The following is a 21,814-nucleotide window of genomic DNA, read 5'->3' on the forward strand; positions in this document are numbered from 1 at the left end:
ATGTATCATATTGTATATGATGAATTTTAAAAAGTCTCATTGACTAGTATCCTTGGCATTCTCCACAGATATTTGTAGATTATAAAAGAAGAAATGAAATCAAAGTTACTTTTTATTTATAATTCAATTTAAAATTTGCTGAAAATTATTTTATGCAGTTAATAGACGACAGGTTCGATTCCGTTTAAGATCATCTTCAGCTTATTTATTTTTCCACACTTTATATATAATTAAGTATATGGAAATTTCTGCAAATTTGTATAAAATTCTGCACTTTTTTATACGTAGGTACAATTAATGAATACCTTTTAAAGCATATTTTTTAAACCCTTTAATATAGTTAAAAAAGTCTTAGAATAGGAACAGTTTTTTGTATAATTATTGTAACATTAATTGTAATATAGGTGCAAATAAATAAAAGAATACGTCGTACAAAATTAAAGATATTATCAAAGGCAAAACGACAAGATTGATAAATATCGCTGTGAATGTATTATAAATATTAATTATAAGATTTCAACAATAAAAATAAATGTAGTTATATGCATATGTAAGTATTATAAATTATTCAATAATATTCAAATGTTCGATATAAAGGTAGAAACGCAGTGAGACTATATTTGCTATTCTTACTGCAGTATTATAAAATTTACATCACATTTCTAGAGAAATAATTTTAGAATAACAATGGGTAATTGTATATTATTACATTCTGGAAGAAACAGTGATTCATAATAATTATAAACAATGCTTTAATTAAACATATATACTTCTGCTTCGTTTTCTACAGTATTTGCATATTATAATATGGGATGTTGAAGGAAGTACATAGACCATTAAAGATAAAAGTCAATAAATTCATGAAATTTGGCCTGTAAATAAATACAAAGCAAATAAAATACAAAGCACTTGTTTCATCGATTCAAATTTTAACAAGTTGTTCCATTTTATTTTAGCTTTATCAAAGTTGGACGAAAACTTCTGCTATTTAAGAGCAGCTATTAAAGGTAGCAGTTATAAGAATGTGAGAATATGTTTCTCGGAAATGTTCTGTACCTTTATTTGTAGCTAAATATACAAGTTTGGAAATTAATAGTATGTCGAGCTAATGCAAATTACGCAACATTATTAATATTCCATATTATATAGGTAAATATATTTTATTATTGATTTACACAATACTATAATATTTCTGATGAAAATGTCTGCTATATGTATTGTGTATAAACTATGTCTATTGTCCCTTAACGTTTATAACTAATTAAAGTAATCACATTATTAAATAAATATTCTATATCTAAAGTAATTAAATTACTAAATAAATATATGTTTTATAAATGAATGTATGTTTAAACTAAAAATGTAATACGTAGCTCGACATTAATTTTGCATATGCAATATATGCAATATTTTTGCTTCTTTATATTCGTACATATTCTCCCATGCATTTCTGTTCAATTATAGCAAAGAATGCTAATCCCGTGTAACAAAATGTTGTTACCATTATATTATAGGTGTTGAAATTAAATTTATCTAGCAAACTTATTATCGAACGTTGTTAATTATACTTAAATGTATAATGTAACGTACACTCATAAATAAGAGATGCTCACTTACAAAAGACTGATAAAATACACACACAACGCCGACAATAACAGAATACACTAAACATTTTTAAACATTTCTGACAATTTCAATTTTCCTGGCAATTCAAAATAATTCCTCGATCAATAAAATGTAACAAAATAAAATGGAGAAAAATCGTAAAATCCTTTGCCCAGCAAGATATCCCTTTTGGTCTAGTAGAGCGTAGAGAGCATATCGTGATAATAAAATGCGCTTCATCGTTAAAATTGAACGACTTTATTGCGGTGAAACGACGCCAAAAATTTACGATACGAGAGGGAGCATCGTAAAGTGATCGTAGCACATGATTATTAAAACATGGCATCGACTTTTGTAATAGACACTGATCAATACCTTACAATTAGGGTTGTCAGCGTGCCTGCCTTAATCTCCACAACCTCCGTGCAGCTAATAATCCGATATCGGGTCGCTACAACCTGATTTCCTTCCTGCTTTCAAACACGGAGTCCGTGTTTCAAGTTTCGTGCAACAGCAAGGAATCGTGTGGTCCCTTTTTTTTTGGTTCAATTTTCTTCTTTCTTTTCTTTCCTCTTTATTGCTCAAACGTGAAATCAATTCATTAAAGCGGAAGAATTCTGATCGCGTGAAATCGAGGTTAAATTTAAGAAAGGAGAATAATAATGATTGATCAAAAGGCTACGGAAGAGCAGATTGTTGACCTGCCTTCACAGAATTTCATCAGATAGATTTACATCGCAACGAGCACGCTAATTGCTTCCCTTGATTGCCTTCCTCAAACGTGGCCATTTAAGCCGTACGGAATTAAATCTGTTTGCACTGGGATTTGGCCAGTTTTGACGAAGATGAATGCATCACTTGTAAATGGTCCTTTGCTGCGATCGACATTTGCGTACGTTCAAATTCCTAGTGAGCTTTCTTCCCATTTTATTCCGTGAGTTTTATGGACGTTCCTCCGAAGAGGATATAACAGATAAAGAGAAATAAAGAATAGAAGAAGCGAAGGACAATGGCCTTTCTGTCACACGCTCTACTGTGTACATATAAAACGAAAAAGGCAGGAGATGAAAGAGCACACTTTTGTCCTTTGTATCGCTAATTTCTCTGTATTTATTATTTAATTCTGTTCTTTCGTGCATTTATTACTTTTATCAGGTTATTAGCTTATAATTATAATAAATAGAGATCATATAGCAAAAATATAACATTACTACAAAATATAACATTAACATAATTTATTTTCGTTCTTTTGCTAATTTCGGGTTAGTTCAGGAAATATTTGAATGTGCAATATATTATACAGGGTGGTTGGTAACTGGTGGTACAAGCGGAAAGGGGGTGATTCTACGCGAAAAAAGAAGTCGAAAATATAGAATAAAAATTTTTCGTTTGAGGCTTTGTTTTCGAGAAAATCGACTTTGAATTTTCGCTCGGTACGCGTGCATTTTATCGCGTCTCGTTATAACGGATCTCACTGTAGATCGTTATCTCGATGGAAAAATTAAAAAAAAAAAGAAAACTTTTATTCTATATTTTCGACTTCTTTTTTCGCGTAGAATCACCCCCTTTCCGCTTGTACCACCAGTTACCAACCACCCTGTATAATATATTATATACATAATTATGCAGAAATATTATATATGGATTATACTGTACTATACAGGGTGTTTGGCTACAAGTTTAAAAAAATGTAAGGGGTGATTCTTGATGCTAAAATAAAACAAAAATCAAGGATAAGAAATTGCGTTCTCGACTTTGTTTTTTAGTTATTGACGATTAAATATTAGCCGAAATACCCCTGTGCACCTTCGGGGCACCCGTGGATGGGACAATCGCGGTGCATGTATGAAATTTGTATAAACATTGCTTATATATACTATATTATTTATTAATTATTTATGGAGGCAAAGGATCAGAGGAAACATTAATCCTCTTTACTCGAAAATTTTATGAGGCAGTTTTTGATATGTTGTTATGGATCTTAATAAGTAAGCAGGTTTATTCAACATTAGTTTAATCTACGAGTTTTCTTACGAAACGTCGCGCAGGATAGTTTACGTCTGCAAATATCATAGTCTTCTTCTTTACGACTTGTGCGAGGTAAGCTGTTGCCAATGTATCGTTCGATTTCAGGATCCTGTGTACGCCGCTGTTTAGGCTGACTTACTTTCGATTGTGTAAAAAGGTTTGCTCGCGTACAGGGATATTTCGGCTAATTTTTTTATTGTCAATAAGTAAAAACGAAGCAGAAACGCAATTTTTTTATTCTGAATTTTTATCTTATTTTAGTTTTAAGAATCACCCCTTAAATTTTTTACACTTGCAGCTGAACATCTTGTATATACTTACATACAATATATATAATATATAATATAGTTGCAAAGAACAATTGATACTATATTATATGAAAAAATGTCTTAAAAATTGTTAATAAATTCACAAAGTTTTGTCGAAAGCAAAATTTCCGGCATAACCATAGTAACGCGATTAATTTTTTTGAAATGCTCAATGCAAACATTGGAATTTGTAAAAACAAAATCAAATAAAAAAAGAGTTTTAGTAATATAAAATAACCAAACAACTATTGCAATTTTAAATTAATCTCCCAAGTATAAAATGGGAGAATTGTATACACATATATTTTGATTATATTAACATTTTATATAATGTTACTAATCTTTAATTATTAATTATAGTAACTTCATATACTATTTTTGCCATTCTATATATTCTGTATACTAAGATGTAATTTTTGGTATAACAATATAAATATTATCTATTTACATTATATAGAAATTAAAGGAATAATAGAATTATTGTATTAGAGCTTCAATGTTATCATTCATATTATAACACATTATTAATCTCTACAAATGAAAATAAATTAATCTCTAATATTTAATATAAATAAATGTTTGCATCTTGTTTCTAACCATTGATCATCATCATCTATCATTGACATTGCTATTGTAATTGAAATAATAATTTATTTGCGGATAACTTATTTGATATAAAATAAAGTTATTTTTCATAAGATATTCTTAAAATAAAAATACTACATTAATTCATAAATTGATTTATTTCTATTTCAATAAATAGGCCAGTAAAATGTACATATTACACGATATACTTATGCAATAAACATTTAATGGCCGTTTTCCGATAAACTATTTACCAAAAAAAAAATCACTACATACTCTGTTCACATATACGTGACAAGGGAGAAAATCAAATTTCCCTATGGCCGTAATTCCGTTAGCCCGTAAAAGAAAATAAAATACTTACCTTGTGATCTATTTGGAACATCTGTGCATCGCAGTATGGCGCTGTAGGATATTTGTCTATATATAGCTGTGATTTTATTGCCCAGCATCCTTTTGTGTTTATCACCTTTCTCCTTAATTAAAAAGTATGGGCCAATGTTTCAAACGATTTCAGTTTTACTGCTCGCACATTCATTCATGTTGTTTTCTCGTGCTGTTCCGTGGCCACGTACAAAGATACTTTACGCGTTTAAAAACAAAACTTTGTGTGTCTGGACAGTACAATATGCTGGTCTTTAATATTTTGTTAATGATCGTATTTTTTCAGTTTTAGAATGAACGCGACGACGATCTATACAGGTGCAACGAGCACTCTGGCTGGAATTATTGGCATCGAGTCGGAAATAAGAATGGATAAAGCGGAAAACTCCTTAGACAGTGACCTTGACATTTCTCCGGTCACTCTATCCTCCGCATGGTCCAGAGTGGCGAGACTTCTTTTGTTAGCATCAATGGCTGTCGGCGGCAGTGTCGGTAACGTTTTCATGATCTCTGCGGTGGTGGTAGAAGATCAACTTAAGAAACGAGGTACTGTCGCCATCTGTTTCTAATGCTTCGTAATTTTAAGATCAATTCATCTAAGGACTACCATCTTTCTTTTATTATGGCTAAATTAATTGATTTTTAGAGCCAATATAATGAATAAAATGCTAATGTGTTAAATATATAAATTTGAAAAGAAAAAGAAGCTTCTCATTCCAATGCAATCGAAATGTTATAAATTATAATAAAACATATACATGGGAACACATAGAACAACACATACAGCGTTATCTTACGATTATAGCAATACGTGAACTAGATCTTGTGCGATTTACTCATGTATACAGGGTGGATGGTAACTGGTGGTACAAGTATGGTGGAAAGGGGGTGATTCTACGCGAAAAAAGAAGTCGACAATATAGAATAAAAATTTTTTTTTAATTTTTTTTTAATTTTTCCATCGAGACAACGATCTCGCGTACCAAGCTAAAATTCAAAGTCGATTTTCTCGAAAACAAAGCTTCAAACGAAAAATTTTTATTCTATATTTTCGACTTCTTTTTTCGCGTAGAATCACCCCCTTTCCGCTGGTACCACCAGTTATCAACCACCCTGTATATCGTAGTATCGTAAATATAATAATTAGTTAGTTAATAATAAATGGATTAAACAGAAAACAATGGTTATTTAACATGAACTAATCGTAACAACGTATTATAATTAATTAACAACTCTCGTCAACACAGATTCGACTCCCTCTCTACAACGCTAACAACACTATCTCGACAACGCAATCCGCACTCTCTGGCTTCTCAGCTCATACTGCAGTTAATTCGTTTACGTCTCTTAGCAACCCTTTGTCTTTTGTCTTATATCTTTTGTTTAAGCCCCATCATGCACACGCTCAACAACCGCTTGTTTACAATTCGCACGACACCCCCCTAGGCCCCTCGTCCACGGTACTACAATATTATAACTATTTAATTAACTTCTAATAATCAGTAATTAAATGTGAGAATAAAATAATAATTAACAACTGTATATAACGATTCTTACATTTTAATACTACGAAACTAGGACTATTTCTATTTCTGTGGTATAAAAATTATATTGTTCGCGGTATATTGGTTGAATAACTTTCTTCGCCGCTTGATATTATAATTTGAGGAACACCATAAACATATTGCTTATGTTAGCTCCAATGAATAGCGTATCACAAGTAATAAGAGCAAATATAGTTAATAATTGCATTTGTTGAAAATTGTGGATCTTTGAAGCCGAAATAATGTTATAGGAACACTAAATTTATACTGAGGATTAATATTAAGATAATAATATATTTATTTCATGGACGATTTCTTATATATTCATCGATACACACTGGCACGCGTCTCAGCACTTTCTTCCATACCCGACTGTTAACCGACTGAACAGTTTACATTCCTTTGTTTTCGAGACGCTGCGCACACACACACTTCCACACACTGATATTCACATACAAGTATCTCTACTACGCATTTAACCCAGTCCAGCACAGAAAATTATACATATCTCAACAGCATTGTTTAATAATAACAATGTGTGATATGTATTTGAGATTGTCAGAATATAAAAAATAATAATTCGCAAGTATTGCAGTGCTTACTAAATTACTAATATTAGAATACATTAATTGTTTCAATATTTGAAGAATTTATTTTATGAGAAATCATTAAATAATGTAAAGAGTGCAAAAATACGTATATAATCGGAATATTTTTATAAAATAGCAAAAGCTCTTGAATGAATTCTCTGAATTCTCAATTGAATGATAAACGTTGCAAATTTGGAATTTTAGAATTTGTGGAAAATCTACCTCTGATAAACAGAAGTTACAGCAACTTAATATTTCCCTCTGATCATGTTAGTTGATTATTAGAAACAAGCATCGTATCGCACAGAGAAGATGAAAGAAGACCATAGAGAAGACCATGACACAATTCGGAAAGTTTCCTTATCCAAATTACAACTTTTCACGAAAGTTTCAATAATTTCTTTCCTTTATAACTACTAGCCTATGTTTAACTTCTGTTCTTACCTTTTTCCTCATCCTTTTGCAAACTCTTAACGAGAAACACTTTCTCGAAAGATTTTCACCGGCACTTCGATACCCGTGTATACTGATACGAACGTAAATGATTCGAAGTTTCGTGCAGCCAGAGCGATTCAGCAGGAAAATTTTGTTCCGTTTCTGCTGCACTTTTATCGTGGCAATAAACTTCTTCTCTCCAGCCCGTTTCATTAATGTCCAGTACCCATTGGGAACCGTAATTATCGGCCTGTTCCTAACTAAAAAAAATCTTCCGATCGTCTATAACAATTTGGTGACTCCGCTGCGATAATAGCAATTACAAGGTGCTTCACGCAACTAAGTGTGAGTAAGCATTATACATAATATCTTGAAACTGGTTAAAGATGGAACAAAAGTTTAGAACAAAAAATTAATGTCATGTATTACTACGTTTCTGCTTTACTTTTAAGTATTTTTTATTTAACAAAAGATTAGAACAAAAAATTAATGTTATATATTACTACGTTTCTGCTTTACTTTTAAGTATTTTTTATTATTGATTTGGTTGCAAAATGTAACTGTACTTCTTTTTATTAATGAAACTGTATTTACAACCTTTCTTGTATAAATTTATTTTCTCGATCATCCTATACGATGTAACAGTATTAAATTAAGTGATTTAACACTAAATAATTTATGAGATATTTATTATTAAAAGAAAAATTTAAGTACTCAAAAAATCGTGAACAAAATATTGTACAGTTATATTCAAAAAAAGACTATGAAGTTGTTCTTTGTAATTTTATTAATACATACAAATATATACAAATAATACCGTACGAAGTATTAATAAAGCATAATTTTCGTTCGTAATAAAATATAATTTCGCTCTAAAGAAAAGTGCAATTGCATCTTGTAATCGTATTAACGCTTTCATTACGGATTCGATTTTCATTACCTACAGTGCTATATATTCACAAATAATTTTCATGCACCTACTTTTATATTATAAAGCTCTACATATGTATTTTATACGAACTGTTATGAAATATTTTTTTACAATTTCGTGCTTTTTTATTCGTGCTTTACATTCGAATCAGTATCATGCGCATAACGAAAAATGTGATATATAAACCCTAACAAAAAAAATGAATGTGCGTGTTAATGTGCACAAATTCATCAAAGTAGTGAAGGACATATAATACAATTTTTTTACCAACACTAATTTTCATTTTGTTAATTATTTTTGTATTTAATTGTTTAAAAGATGTAGCTGTATCTTGCTGCGTGAAACACCCTCTATATCGTGATGCGTAGTAACGAGAAAAAGTCGGACTTTTCCCCTGAAAATTCTACTTTATGTCGACTTCTTTTCGTATCCAATCTCGTATGCGTTCACGCGACGATATTTGAATTGATCTATATCTTTCGTAAACGTAATTTGCTGAACAGACTCATTTGCCCTAATTGAAAAGAATGGTCTTCATAAAAACAGCATCGACAAGCTGTTAAACGTGATATAGTAGAATAATATTTTAATGTTAAAAATAACAGTATCACTGATCAAAGATTACTCGAGGTACAATTTTTTCGAATAAGTATTTATTAAAGCATTAAGGAATTCCTTGAATGATGTAAATAATTTATTATTAAATTAGTCGCCTATTCTGTGGCGAAAATTATGTAATTGATATCCAAACGAAATTTTTAATTTTCGCTTATTTCATCTGTATTTTCTTTTGAATTATGAATACTCATACTTAATGATATAAAAGCATATATTAAATGGAAAAATTTTATTTCACATTTTTGGCTTATTTTCGCATGTAAAATAACATCATGCAGATGTTTATTCATACCTAGTCAGTGTTTAGCCAAATCTAAGTATACTCGATAAATTTCCAAACTTGATTTTCTCAGAAACGAATGAAAAAATTGTATTCTATATTTTCGACTTATTTTTTCACGTAAAATCATGCTTTATCGGGTTGTACTACCACTTACGGGACACTATATATAAATGTAATAAATAATATTAATTTAACATAAGTTTACGGTAAATGAAACGTTAAAAAAGAACTAATTATTTAATAGTAGTAATATATTTTATTGTTTGCATATTTCTAAACTACAACAAAACTTATACTTGTTATCTACTTAAGTTACTTAATTTACTTAGCTTATTTATTAAAGTTACGTAATTTTAAACGCCACACTAATATATAGAATATATAGTATTTCATATAGAAGTAACTCTATATAATGAGTATATGTAAATTTAACGAAAAAAGATCTTTCTTACATATTTTGTCTCCAAGACCTCTTCTTCTTATTATTTCTGTTGTTGATAGACTTGTATAGATAGATAGATTTCTTTGGTAAAATTCTCCCCTTTGTTCCTGTTACTTCGTCGTCGAACTACTTTTTCTATCTCCTTTAAATATTCCTTTAATATTTCACTATCTGTCTCTCGCCTTATCTTTTCTTCAAATACTACTGCTCTTCTGTCTGCTTCTACTCTAATTTTGTTTCCGTTTATTTCATTCTTTACTATACAGGGTGGTTGGTAACTTTTTTTTTTTTTATTAACGTGGAGGAAATCCGCACGGACACCAGGCCGCTTCTGGGGAAAAGCGGCGTGGTAGTGCCGGACTCCAATCGACTAAAACCTCCACGATGACCGTCCCGGCTGCGATCGAAAGGGGGCCCGGGAGCCGGTGTGAGCGATACACCGGGTCCCAAGGGTGGTTGGTAACTGGTGGTACAAGCAAAAAGGGGGTGATTCTACACGAGAAAAGAAGTCGAAAATATAGAATAAAAATTTTTTTTTTAATTTTTCCATCGAGACAACGATCTACAGTGAGATCCATTATAACGAGACGCGATAAAGTGCACGCGTACCGAGCGAAAATTTAAAGTCGATTTTCTCGAAAACAAAGCCTCAAACGAAAAATTTTTATTCTATATTTTCGACTTCTTTTTTCGCGTAGAATCACCCTCTTTCCGCTTGTACCACCAGTTACCAACCACCTTGTATATCTTGAGGTGTTCCAATCAAACCCTAATATCTATTTCAAATGCTTATCCTGACTAATACATATCAGCTCCAACCTACTTTGCTTTTTCCTGTCTCTACTCCATACAGCATACTTTTTACCAATGAGTCAAATAACGTAATCCTTCTTTTTAAGTCGCTCTTGTATTTCCTTTGCCCAATTTCCTAGACCCATTTCATGGCTATACTGACTTCTCTTCACCGCTTCTCGTATCTGTCGATCATCATCTGGATTTTATTTCAAGATATATCTTAGATTCTAGATACTTCAATTCTTTTACTGGCTCCAGCTCTCTTCCTTCCCACGACCATTTTTCTACTTTTCTCCTCCCTCTAGTTTCTCCAAGAGCTATCATTTTGGACATCTTCGCATTTGGCACGTGGTTTCTCTTTTTCCATCCTCTTCCTTTCTCAAATCCTCCTCTAAATTTGCGATGTAAGTCGTGAACAAGACTGGACTTGTATAAAGAGACATGCGGCAGGGTCAGAATTAAACAAGGAGGCACAGAAAATTTCTGAATACTAACAGGTTTGAGACAGAGATGCGCAATAAGTCCGATTTCCTTTATTCTTTCTATCCGCTGGTTGTTTATCTTTTTCTTCCTCTTCATTTCACACAACTTTTTCCCATTTACAGTGTCGAAGGCTGCCTTTAGATCGAAGAAGAAGCCTTAGAACTTTTCTCCTTTCTCTGTATTTGTTTCCTATCGTGTGTCTTAATATACATGTACATGTATGTTATCCATCGTGATTCGTCTTCCTCTGAATCCCGTTTGTGTTTTCTTTCTCTCTATTTTCTTCTTTCCCTAGCCTTTCCTTCAGCACCATTGCGTAGGTCTTATATACTATATTCTGTATATTATCCTTTTACAGTTGCCTACTTTGTGTGCTATTTCTCCTTCTCTCCAGTCTTTCGGGAAGCCTTGTCCATTCTATACTTTTTTTTATTATTTCTTTTAGTTCTCTTCAAACTTCTCCTTTGTAATTATCCGTACTTTATTTTTTAACCCGCCTCTGCCTGCTGCTTCCCTCCTCTTTGATCTATCTGATGTTCTATTTCTCTGTCGTCCAATTCTCCTGTATACCCCTCGTTTGTCTTGATCGTTCCCTATTCGACTTCTAGTTTTTCTTCGTTTCCTTGTAACTAATTCTTGAAATGTTATTTCCACTCTTCCATCTTTATTCGGGCACCTACCCCTTATCTCTTCTTCTTTCCCCTATTAACATATGCCCATATTTCTATCTCTGTTCTACAACTCCTTACCTCTTCTATTTCTTCTTCTGTTTTTCATTCTTCTTTTTCTTTACATAATGTTTTATACTTCCTTCTCTCCTTATGATACTCTGTTATACTTGTTTCTTTCCTGACTTTCCTCAGACATATTTCCAGTGCTTTTGCACTTTCCAGCATTCCGTATCCCAACACTTTATCCTTCCTTGTTCCACTTCGTGCTTTCTTATTTCGTTTATTCGTGTTGCTTTCCTCAATACCATTTTCAGTCCTTTTTAATCGTCTCTTAATTCGCTTTCTGACAACTTCAAGTTTTGTATCTCTTCCTTGTATCTTTTTATTCCTTCTTTTATCCAATCCTGTATTTATATTTTCTCCTGTACTTCTCTCTGATGTTCCTTATTTACTTCTGTATCTCCTACACTCATAGTTGCTTCTGTCGGTAGATAATCTGATTTTATGCTGTTATTGTAAAGAAGGTGATTCTGTGCCAACCCTTCATATTCACCATCGCGCAATCTATCACTGTTTCCCATTCCTCGTCACCTCCACATTTCCATTTAACATAGTCCAACCCTTATCAACCCCGTGGAGTGAACTTAAACTAAGAATTAATGATTGAGAATATTTACCTATAAGATATAAACATCAATGAAATCGTAAAGTATTTTCTCTGGAGTCGTTACTGTTATCTTTAGTTGAAGATTTTTAATATTTATTTATTTAATATTATCTGTTTACTACATTAAGTAAACATAAATTGCGCTGTATTTTGGAGGAAAGTCGAAAATTACTTAGCTATTTTGAAGAAGATCGCTATTTAAAATAGGTTGAAAGATTTGATAGATCGTTACATGTACTATATTATTTTTTATTTAACTATTTTCTGTAGAAATTTTACTGTTACTTATAGCTATGTATTTGGGATTATTTGTTGTTACGTTAAAATGTTTTAAAAATTGTGCTATACGACTAATGAAAGTAACGATTATTGTATTTTTTATTTATTGTATTATTATCGTATTATTTAATATTTCAATACGTATAATTAATATTTAATGATATTATTGTATTACTTAAACGATTATTTTCACCATATATACTTGGTTCATATGTTTTTCTAATCGTACAGTAAAAATATTTATCTCTTTAATATATTTTGTGTCTTTAAACCATATAAGTGTACAGTTTCGAAATGTTTCATTATACAACATTTGAACTAATCATGCGTTTATAAATTAAATCTTCATGTGCTAGAATAGCATACTTAACGTAAGTACTTACACAGTTTGCGAATAACAACTTTGTTCGCAGCAACAAATAAGTCATTAACGCATGTACTACTAGTTTCATTATACAACGTTTGAACTAATCATGCGTTTATAAATTAAATCTTCATGTGCTAGAATAGCATACTTAACGTAAGTACTTACACAGTTTGCGAATAACAACTTTGTTCGCAACAACAAATAAGTCATTAACGCATGTACTACTAGTAATAGATATTGGATTAGTGAAGTTAATGAGAAATTAGTTTAGGAATATCAATCAGATTGTCTATAAGAGTACATAACTTCTAATTTGCGGAATGGATCTGCATAATTTACAACACATTTATCAACACACTCATGTTTTATGCTATAATGTATTAATCTGTGTACATGGATCGAGATCGTGCATGATAATTTTATTTTCTGCACTTTATTTTGTAAACTTTTTGCATAAAAATATTTCATTGAATTACATGCCTATTATGATTTACGGTAATAATGTTATTATACAATTTTTTATTGTATGTGTTGTTATCTCTATTTTTATCATACCTTTTGTGTTTATTTGAATCTTCCACTTGTACAGCTTCTTGGTGATCATTCACGGCATTTGAATTATGACGAGAATTAGCTTCTTCTAATAATTTTATCTTAAGCGCATCTGGAATAGATAATTGGTCCCGCGATTCGATTGCACATCTAAAATTTTCGTATGTATTCGGGACGCTATATAATAATAGGATTGACAATAAATCATCAGCGATTGGAATATTCATTTCTTTTAATTTATCCACGTGGCTGAAAAAATTATTTAACCCTTAGAGTGCTATGGACGCATATACGCGTCTGCCGAAAGCTATCGGACTAAGGACACATAAATGCGTTTTCTGTAAGTGTCTGGCATGGATTAAGGACGCATATATGCGTTTGTCAATTTTTCCTAACACCTACGCAGAAGTAATACTATTACGTTTGTGTGAGATAAATATAAATGCATTCCTTGCATATAATGCATATATTTTATATCAAAAATCTACTGCTTCGAAACAAAAATTTAGTGAATTTCATTTAGCGTTGATAAGAGACGTTTTACGAAAATATTTCCAACGTAGAAACATGTTAGGAGGAAGAAAGAGAAAGTCCGAGGATTTACCATTTCGTTTAATTGATAGGCATTTTCCGTCAAAATGCCCTAATCGTGCCGGCACGACACAATTATCAAGAAGAAAACGTGTTGTTTGTGTGAAAAATAAGAGAAGGAGCGACACGCGATACGAATGCAGAAAATGCGATGTCGGATTATGTATCGATAATTGTTTTGAAATTTTTCACACGCAACTGGATTATTAACTCGTGTTATATTTACTAAATTTAGTTTTCTAGTTTATTGTTTTCTAGTTTATTACCCAAATTCTAGTTTATTGTAAATTTCAATGTTTATAATAAATAATTAATACTAAAAAATAACGCTCTTGAATCATTTAATCTCGTGCAAAAGAATTACTATAACTTATTACGATTTGCGCTTTGAATAGTCAATCAACGGAGTTCAGTCTAGCGAAAAAGTACTCCGTCCACGGCGATGGTCAGCGCTGGCCGCGCGCCGTCCGTACGGAACGCATAAGCCGCGAGTATTCAGCACTCTAAGGGTTAAGTGATCGGACATATTTTCACTACAGGACATTTTCGTGAATTGCTTTAGGAGCGTTCCTTTGGGTTCCTTTGGGTTCGTAAACCTCCTTTAATTTATTCCATACTTCATGTGAAGTTTTGCAATGCTTCACATGACATAGCTCATTCGAACTTATGGTAAGAATAATATCGGCTCTGGCTTTACCGTTCCTTTTATTCCATAAAGAGGCTTCATCCGCTGCTTTAGGTTTAATTATTGAACCATTTGCATATTCCCACAAGTCATCTTTAATGAGTATTGCTTCCATTTGCAATTTCCACGTGTCGTAATTTTCTTTGTTTAGTTTTTCAATACTTAAACTCGCCCCGCTCGACATTTTTTCTTTTTTTTTTTTGATAATTGTATTATTATGTAAACAATTATTGTATACTCGATAAAGCGTCCTTATGATATTCAATACTGAATCATCGATCACGCACCCCCTTTTTTTTGTTTTTAGGTTATCTTCTGCGCTCCTCAATATTATTACTATTAATAATATTTTCAATAAAAATAATAACTAATTATTGCACCTGGGCCCATAACCTGTTGTTATTTCTATCCTGATCCTACCTATGAGTATAGAAATAACAACAGTATATTAGATCGTTGTGTGCACATTAGATTTAAATATACTAATAGCAAGATTAATTATTATGTTTAAGTTAATAAGTGTTATTAATATTAAATTTAAATGTATTTTCGAAATTTTTGCAAATAACTAATTTTTATTTTTAATAATTTTCGTTCAGTGTGGTATTGAATAATTGTTTATAAAAATGAAGCGAATGAAGTTATGCTTAACATATTCAATGTTGAGACATTATATGTATCATGCACACGTGTATGGAGGAGTAACAACGACTTCAGTAACAACATCTATACGTCTGTCGACATTATTCTCTAAAAATATTTTTTAACAATCTAATATTTGTTTTCGAAATCTTTGAAGTAAAATCAATTAAACAATTTTTTTTCAATATTCGTCACAGAGAGTAGGAATCGTAGGAACCTTCCCGCATTGAACGTGTTAATAACATAGATACATAATTAAAGATTCAAAAGGTAAATACCTAGTTCGATTTAATACCTGTGTACATATTTATATTTACTGCAATGTATGTAACTTACATTGTACAATTTTAATTTTGGTAAAATAATAAATTAATAAATAATAAATATAGATAGTAAATAAATGTCAAATTGTTTATAGAATTCAGCGTACTTCTTATTTTATCCATCCATTATAAAAACATGAATTAAACTTCCAATTTCTAAAGTCAATACATTTAAAAATCTCGCATTGCTTATGACACAAAAAATGTGTTAATCGAATAAAATATGAACGAATAGAATTTTATGTAATAAAATATCTCTAAATGAAAGTAAAGCAATCGAACACGTTTCATATGAATAACATATTCATGCAGAGCCACAAATTATTTAAAATTTCAAAATAGCAAGACCTTTCAAAAGTGCTCGCCTCAAATAAATTGTTGAAAATGAGAATAATAAAATTTAGATGAAAATAGATCAAAAGAAATTATCAACAACTCGCTTATATCTGATTTAGTCAAACTTTTAATTCTTTCATCATATGATTACTATGTCCTATGTGAAATGTAAAAGTGTGATAATACTTATACTTTTAAAAATACATGCTATGTACTGTGAACATGAATATTCAACAACATTCGATGTAATGTATTGCGCACAATAATAATTATTTTGGATTACTTCATTGCTCCTTGAATGCATATCAATCATATGATACTCTCAGAATTCATCTAACAATTAACTAATACGGTTATCCATTTTAATTAACTCCAAACTATATTCTCTCGTTCCAGGAAATGCGTTTCTAGTGAACGTTGCATTGGCAGATCTATTAGTAACAGGCCTTGTAATACCGGTATCAGTGATTGTGATCCTGGCAGGACATGAAGAGTCATTAAGCACATGCCGATTTGAATGTACTCTCGAGGCACTTTGCTTTCTCGTGACGGTGTTGACGTTGGCCACTATAGCTGCAGAAAATTATACTCGTTTGTGTTTACCACCCGAAAGGTAAGGACTATAACTCATACTACACTTCACTACAATTCAACGTACAAACCATTGTTTTTGATCAATTTTAATTGTAACCCATTGACATATGATTTTCTCACGTTAACGTTTTCTCTACTAAATGTTCCTGTGTAAACCATTTTTTTTAGCGATCAAAATTACCATTTATTGCTATTAATAATCCATGAAAAATCTTTTCCAACTGCTCAAAAAGCATTTAGCCCTGGAAACGTTAAACGCATTGAATTCTTGAACTGCTAAAATCCTAATTAGAAAGAAACAACCACGATATCTCGAACTGTCTGGCAATGTGTACAATAAATATGTGTACAATGTATGCAATAAATGTACAGTAGTTAAAGTATGTATTCCAACACTTGTAGAAACCTTTTATAAATGTATGTGTTATAGAAAACATTTTGCTTCGTTAGCATTGATACGAAACTCGTGTATTATGATTATATTGCTAAACTTTAAAATCAATTTGAATTGTATATAGAAGCTACAAGATATTTGGTACAAATATATATTTCGCAGGGTATATTTAAACAGACAATTATGCATTATATTGATAAGCTTCGGTATTCAATGTGACCATTTTTTAATCATATTTTTGAGATGACTATTTATGCTGTACATTAACTTTTTACTAAATACATATTTGCAGCGAATATCTTATAATTTCTATATACATTTTTCCATTGGTTTGACTTTTACCAATATAATCGTATCAGTAGCGTTTCATTAGTGCTAATGGAATTTATACAGGGTGGTTGGTAACTGGTGGTACAAACGGAAAGGGGATGATTCTACGCGAAAAAAGAAGTCGAAAATGTAGAATAAAAATTTTTCGTTTGAGGCTTTGTTTTCGAGAAAATCGACCTTGAATTTTAGCTCGGTACGCGTGCACTTTATCGCGTCTCGTTATAACGGATCTCACTGTAGATCGTTGTCTCGATGGAAAAATTAAAAAAAAAAAAATTTTTATGAGATTCGTTATAACGAGACGCGATAAAGTGCACGCGTACTGAACGAAAATTCAAAGTCGATTTTCTCGAAAACAAAGCCTCAAACGAAAAATTTTTATTCCATATTTTCGACTTCCTTTTTCGCGTAGAATCACCCCCTTTCCGCTTGTACCACCAGTTACCAACCACCCTGTATAATACATACAACATAAATATACATCAAATCTTTCTGTGGCACGTGTCCAAAGGTTTTCACGAGACACTCTATATGCCAATGGGTTAATGATAATTATAATGATGCTGCAGCCGAAATAGAAATTGCGAATGAGCACATTTCAAGAGTGAAACGTTTATGTGAAGTTCAACAAAATAAAAATGTAACAGACAAGAAAGGGAAAAGGAACCATGCGCTAGCGATATTTATTGGATCTATTACATCAAAATATCACCGATTTTACAAACATTTAAATATTAACACTTAATTTCCGAATGAAATATCTGAATATTTTTAAACAAATTGTTTGTATATATTTTCCAGTCAAAAAAACTCCGGAAGTTCTATATGCGTAGAGATAAAAGTTAAAACCATTAAAATAATATTTAGTTGAATAATTCTTTGATTACATGCACATAATAAGAAATAAAGGAATGGAAGGTAACGGTATGGATGAAAAAGTAATTCTTTCTTTAATATAAATCAAGAACGATTTTCAATTTTTGCTTCTCTCTTTGCTTTCTTTCGTTTTAACGTTTACTTAATACATCCTGTTACGTAAATCCTAGATATTTTAGTTCACAAGAAAAGAGTATCTAAAGAGTAGTCATTGTAATGTTGAGAATCGAATAAATCCTTGATTTCTATGAACGGTTCTAATTAATGTAGAAAAACTAAAAGCCAACCCTTCTTAATGTAATCGCATTGTAATCCGATTACTCGTTAACCCGATTAGTTCGCGATCCAAGCACAATCAGTTTGGGACGTAACAAACGTCACTTGACGCAAATCAGGGACTTGCAATACTGATCAATGATATCGAAATAATTTTAATACGTAGAAATAAGTTTCACTATAATCTAGAATTTCGGGTTTAATCAATAGATAATTTATAAAATCCTATTATTAAATTCTTTGACATGATGATTTGAAAATCATTATCAATAGAAGATGTTCTAAGAACGTGGATGTTGCATTGCTGTCGTAAAAATCATGAAATATATTATTGATTCGTCGATATAACTTTACAGAGATATTTATTTTAATATTGTACGTTAGTTTCTTTAAAATTATCTTTCCTTTTTAATTCAAGTATAATCATGTTAATATTTTAAATTATTTCTGTTTCGATTAGTTTAGAACTTATTTCCTGGGGGAAGGGGGATTTTTATTTTTATGATAACCTCATTTTAGAATTTTACATTTATATAATTTAACCTAATTTTACATAGTTACAATTACAGAAGCATTTAAAGTAATAACATCTTTTATTTACAATGATTTTCAATAATCTTTAAATTTTAGTTCTATTCTCACTTTAAAAATATCGTATATTCTCTAGTAATATTTTGTAAATTCTACGATACCAATTTAACGAATAATAAATTCCCTATATTCAAACTTTGATTATGGTAATTCGTGCAAATATAAATACATTTAGATGAAAAAAGATATAATAAAAGTTGCATGACAGCGTTTCTTCCTTCTGTTGCACTTATTACTTATTAGAACAATTTTTTCACTTTTTTCGAACTTCTCTTGTATTATATTGCTGCCCTAATAGCTGCTGCTGCTAATAATTAGCTGCCCAAGATACAAACGCGGCTATGTGAGCAGCACGTAATTTATGACACGTCACTAGTGAGCACAAATAATTATTTAGAACGAAAGAATTTAGATCATAATGATATCCACGATTTCTTCATAATTTATGACAAATATCAAGCAGAAATTATGGAATAATAGATATGTCTTTATTGATAACCTAGTTAAGTGGGTGGAATCTTTTCATAAAGATAAAAGAACTTATATAAACAAAATTTTACACGAATTGCACATTATATGAATTTGCAAATTAGACAGATTTCGAAAATATTTCCTTTTCGATAAAAAAGGAAAAACAAATTTGCCGTAATAAAATAAATTAGAATCAATTAGGAAATTCGTTTCAAAGGTGTAAACTAGTTAATAGTATTTCAAATAAATTAAATGATAAATGTAAATAATAGATTAACAATTAACAATATATCATTTAATAAATACATTTCATTTTTCGTTTCTAGATAAATGTTTTTAAGCGTTAAAATACTCTACTACTATTTAACAAATATGAATAATTATGCATCAAAGTACGTTTCTTCCATTTCCTCAGTTATATTAAAAGAAAAAATATATACTTTATAAGCATGTCACAACTTCTCTAGAATGTAATACAAATTCTTAATAGTTCTATTAACTATTAATTATAGTTCTAGCTTTTAAGCAATTTTTTCAATCAAACTATTGTTATCTTTTTCATTACAAAAAATATTTCACATTGTAATTTATTACAGTACTCTGGAATCACTAGGAATAGAAAATATGAACATAGATTCTATTTCCGATAAATTTAGAAAATTACAATTACTTAAATAATTATGGAATATATTTCTGTATTTATGCAAAATAAACATTAAGCATAGAAAAGACTTTCAAAATTTCCGATTTCTAAAACATCGTAAGTTTGTAGGAGACTTCAAGTACGACGTACGTTCAATAGTACTTTGCATAACCCAAAAATCGTGGATACCATTACGACGTACGTCCTATATACTCTTTAAAGTCCAATCTTTACTCTTTTAAAGTTCGAAAGCAGTCACACAAAGCACACGAGGCATATGAAACGTTTGCAATTGAAAGGGACGAAAGATTGTTTAAAAAAGAGCTACTGTTCTTACAGTAAAGAGGAATGCAGCAATGGCAATTGTTCCTTTGCATTCGCTTTATCTTTTGCTTCGCTAAACACTAGCAGGGAGAGAATCGACCGTAATTTTGAGTACTATTGTTGCCAACAACAATGCGGCCACAAGGGATTAAAATGCTTTCCAAGTAAAGCTTATACCTGCACGTATAGCCATGCCGTGGATAGTTAGATCTACGAACGATCCAGTTGCATGCACTCGCTTAACGATCGAGAATAGATGCACGATCCTTTCAGACTTTCATATAAAAAAAGTCATAGAAATTTATCGTTTCTACTTTCGAGTTTCCGAGAAAGTTTGGAATTTTTTCAAATTTATGCTCAAAACGGAATTGCGAGGATTCCTTTGAATTCTCCGTTGCTTCGTTACACAGGCTACTCGTCCTAGAGAAGTACGATAATACTCGACTTGTTCATAGCTTACATATTGTATCTTCGTGAAAAAAAGAAAAAAATAGGTATAGCTGCCATTTTCAGTGAATACGAATTTTTTGAATAAAGCTCAACTACGTATAGTTAGTTATTGTTATATAGGTCTCTATTTTAGGGAGCAGGAATCTTTTCCGGTATACGTTTACAAGAATCGATAACAGTATTTTCGAACTACCAGTAGCTACATGCAGCACGTAAATTCTGCTTGATCAGGTTTTATGAAGATCTGATTTTGAGAGATTTACGATATCTCTTTCGAGGCAGATAAATTATACTATCGTACGGAAGAACAATGTTTGAGAAGTTACTCGTGCAGCATGTTCAGCAATTCATTCTTTGTCTTGTCATCACTCATATTTAAAATTAATATCGTAATAGATCGCGTATTCAAAACGTGAGCAAAAAGACGACGATAAATTTTCCGTATCCTTCCATTCAGCCATTTCTGTACATTTATTTTTATGTATCATTTGATGATTGATATAGGTACTTTCATCCATTAAAGACCAACATTACGTTAATGGAACATTTTATATGTAAATTTTTCAATGAATTTATAGTATCGAATTCTATATTTTATTTTTATGTAATTGTTATAGTCATCAGACTTTATAGAACTCTTCTACCACTTAACCAATTCTTTTTCTACAAATTCATCAATTGTCGAATTATAAGAGTGATTAAAAAGGCCCTTTCGAACTGA

The 21,814-nt window shown here is 31.0% G+C and overlaps 1 protein-coding gene across 6 annotated transcripts in view; it reads left to right on the forward strand.

The window, feature by feature from the left end:
• LOC126866628 (RYamide receptor-like) overlaps positions 1 to 21,814 on the forward strand; it is a 369,792-nt gene that overhangs the window by 336,251 nt on the left and 11,727 nt on the right. For 5 of the 6 annotated variants that reach the window (XM_050620455.1, XM_050620476.1, XM_050620465.1 and 2 more), the window contains 2 exons: positions 5,197 to 5,456; positions 16,541 to 16,757. In XM_050620455.1, coding sequence (XP_050476412.1) covers positions 5,204 to 5,456; positions 16,541 to 16,757 — 470 coding nt within the window. In that variant the 5' untranslated portion in view covers positions 5,197 to 5,203. Of the gene's footprint in view, positions 1 to 4,430; positions 5,457 to 16,540; positions 16,758 to 21,814 lie in introns of those variants that run through there. The other variant, XM_050620498.1, reaches the window with a different exon arrangement.

Source organism: Bombus huntii, chromosome 1 (genome assembly GCF_024542735.1).
Source record: "Bombus huntii isolate Logan2020A chromosome 1, iyBomHunt1.1, whole genome shotgun sequence".
Lineage (NCBI taxonomy): Eukaryota > Metazoa > Arthropoda > Insecta > Hymenoptera > Apidae > Bombus > Bombus huntii.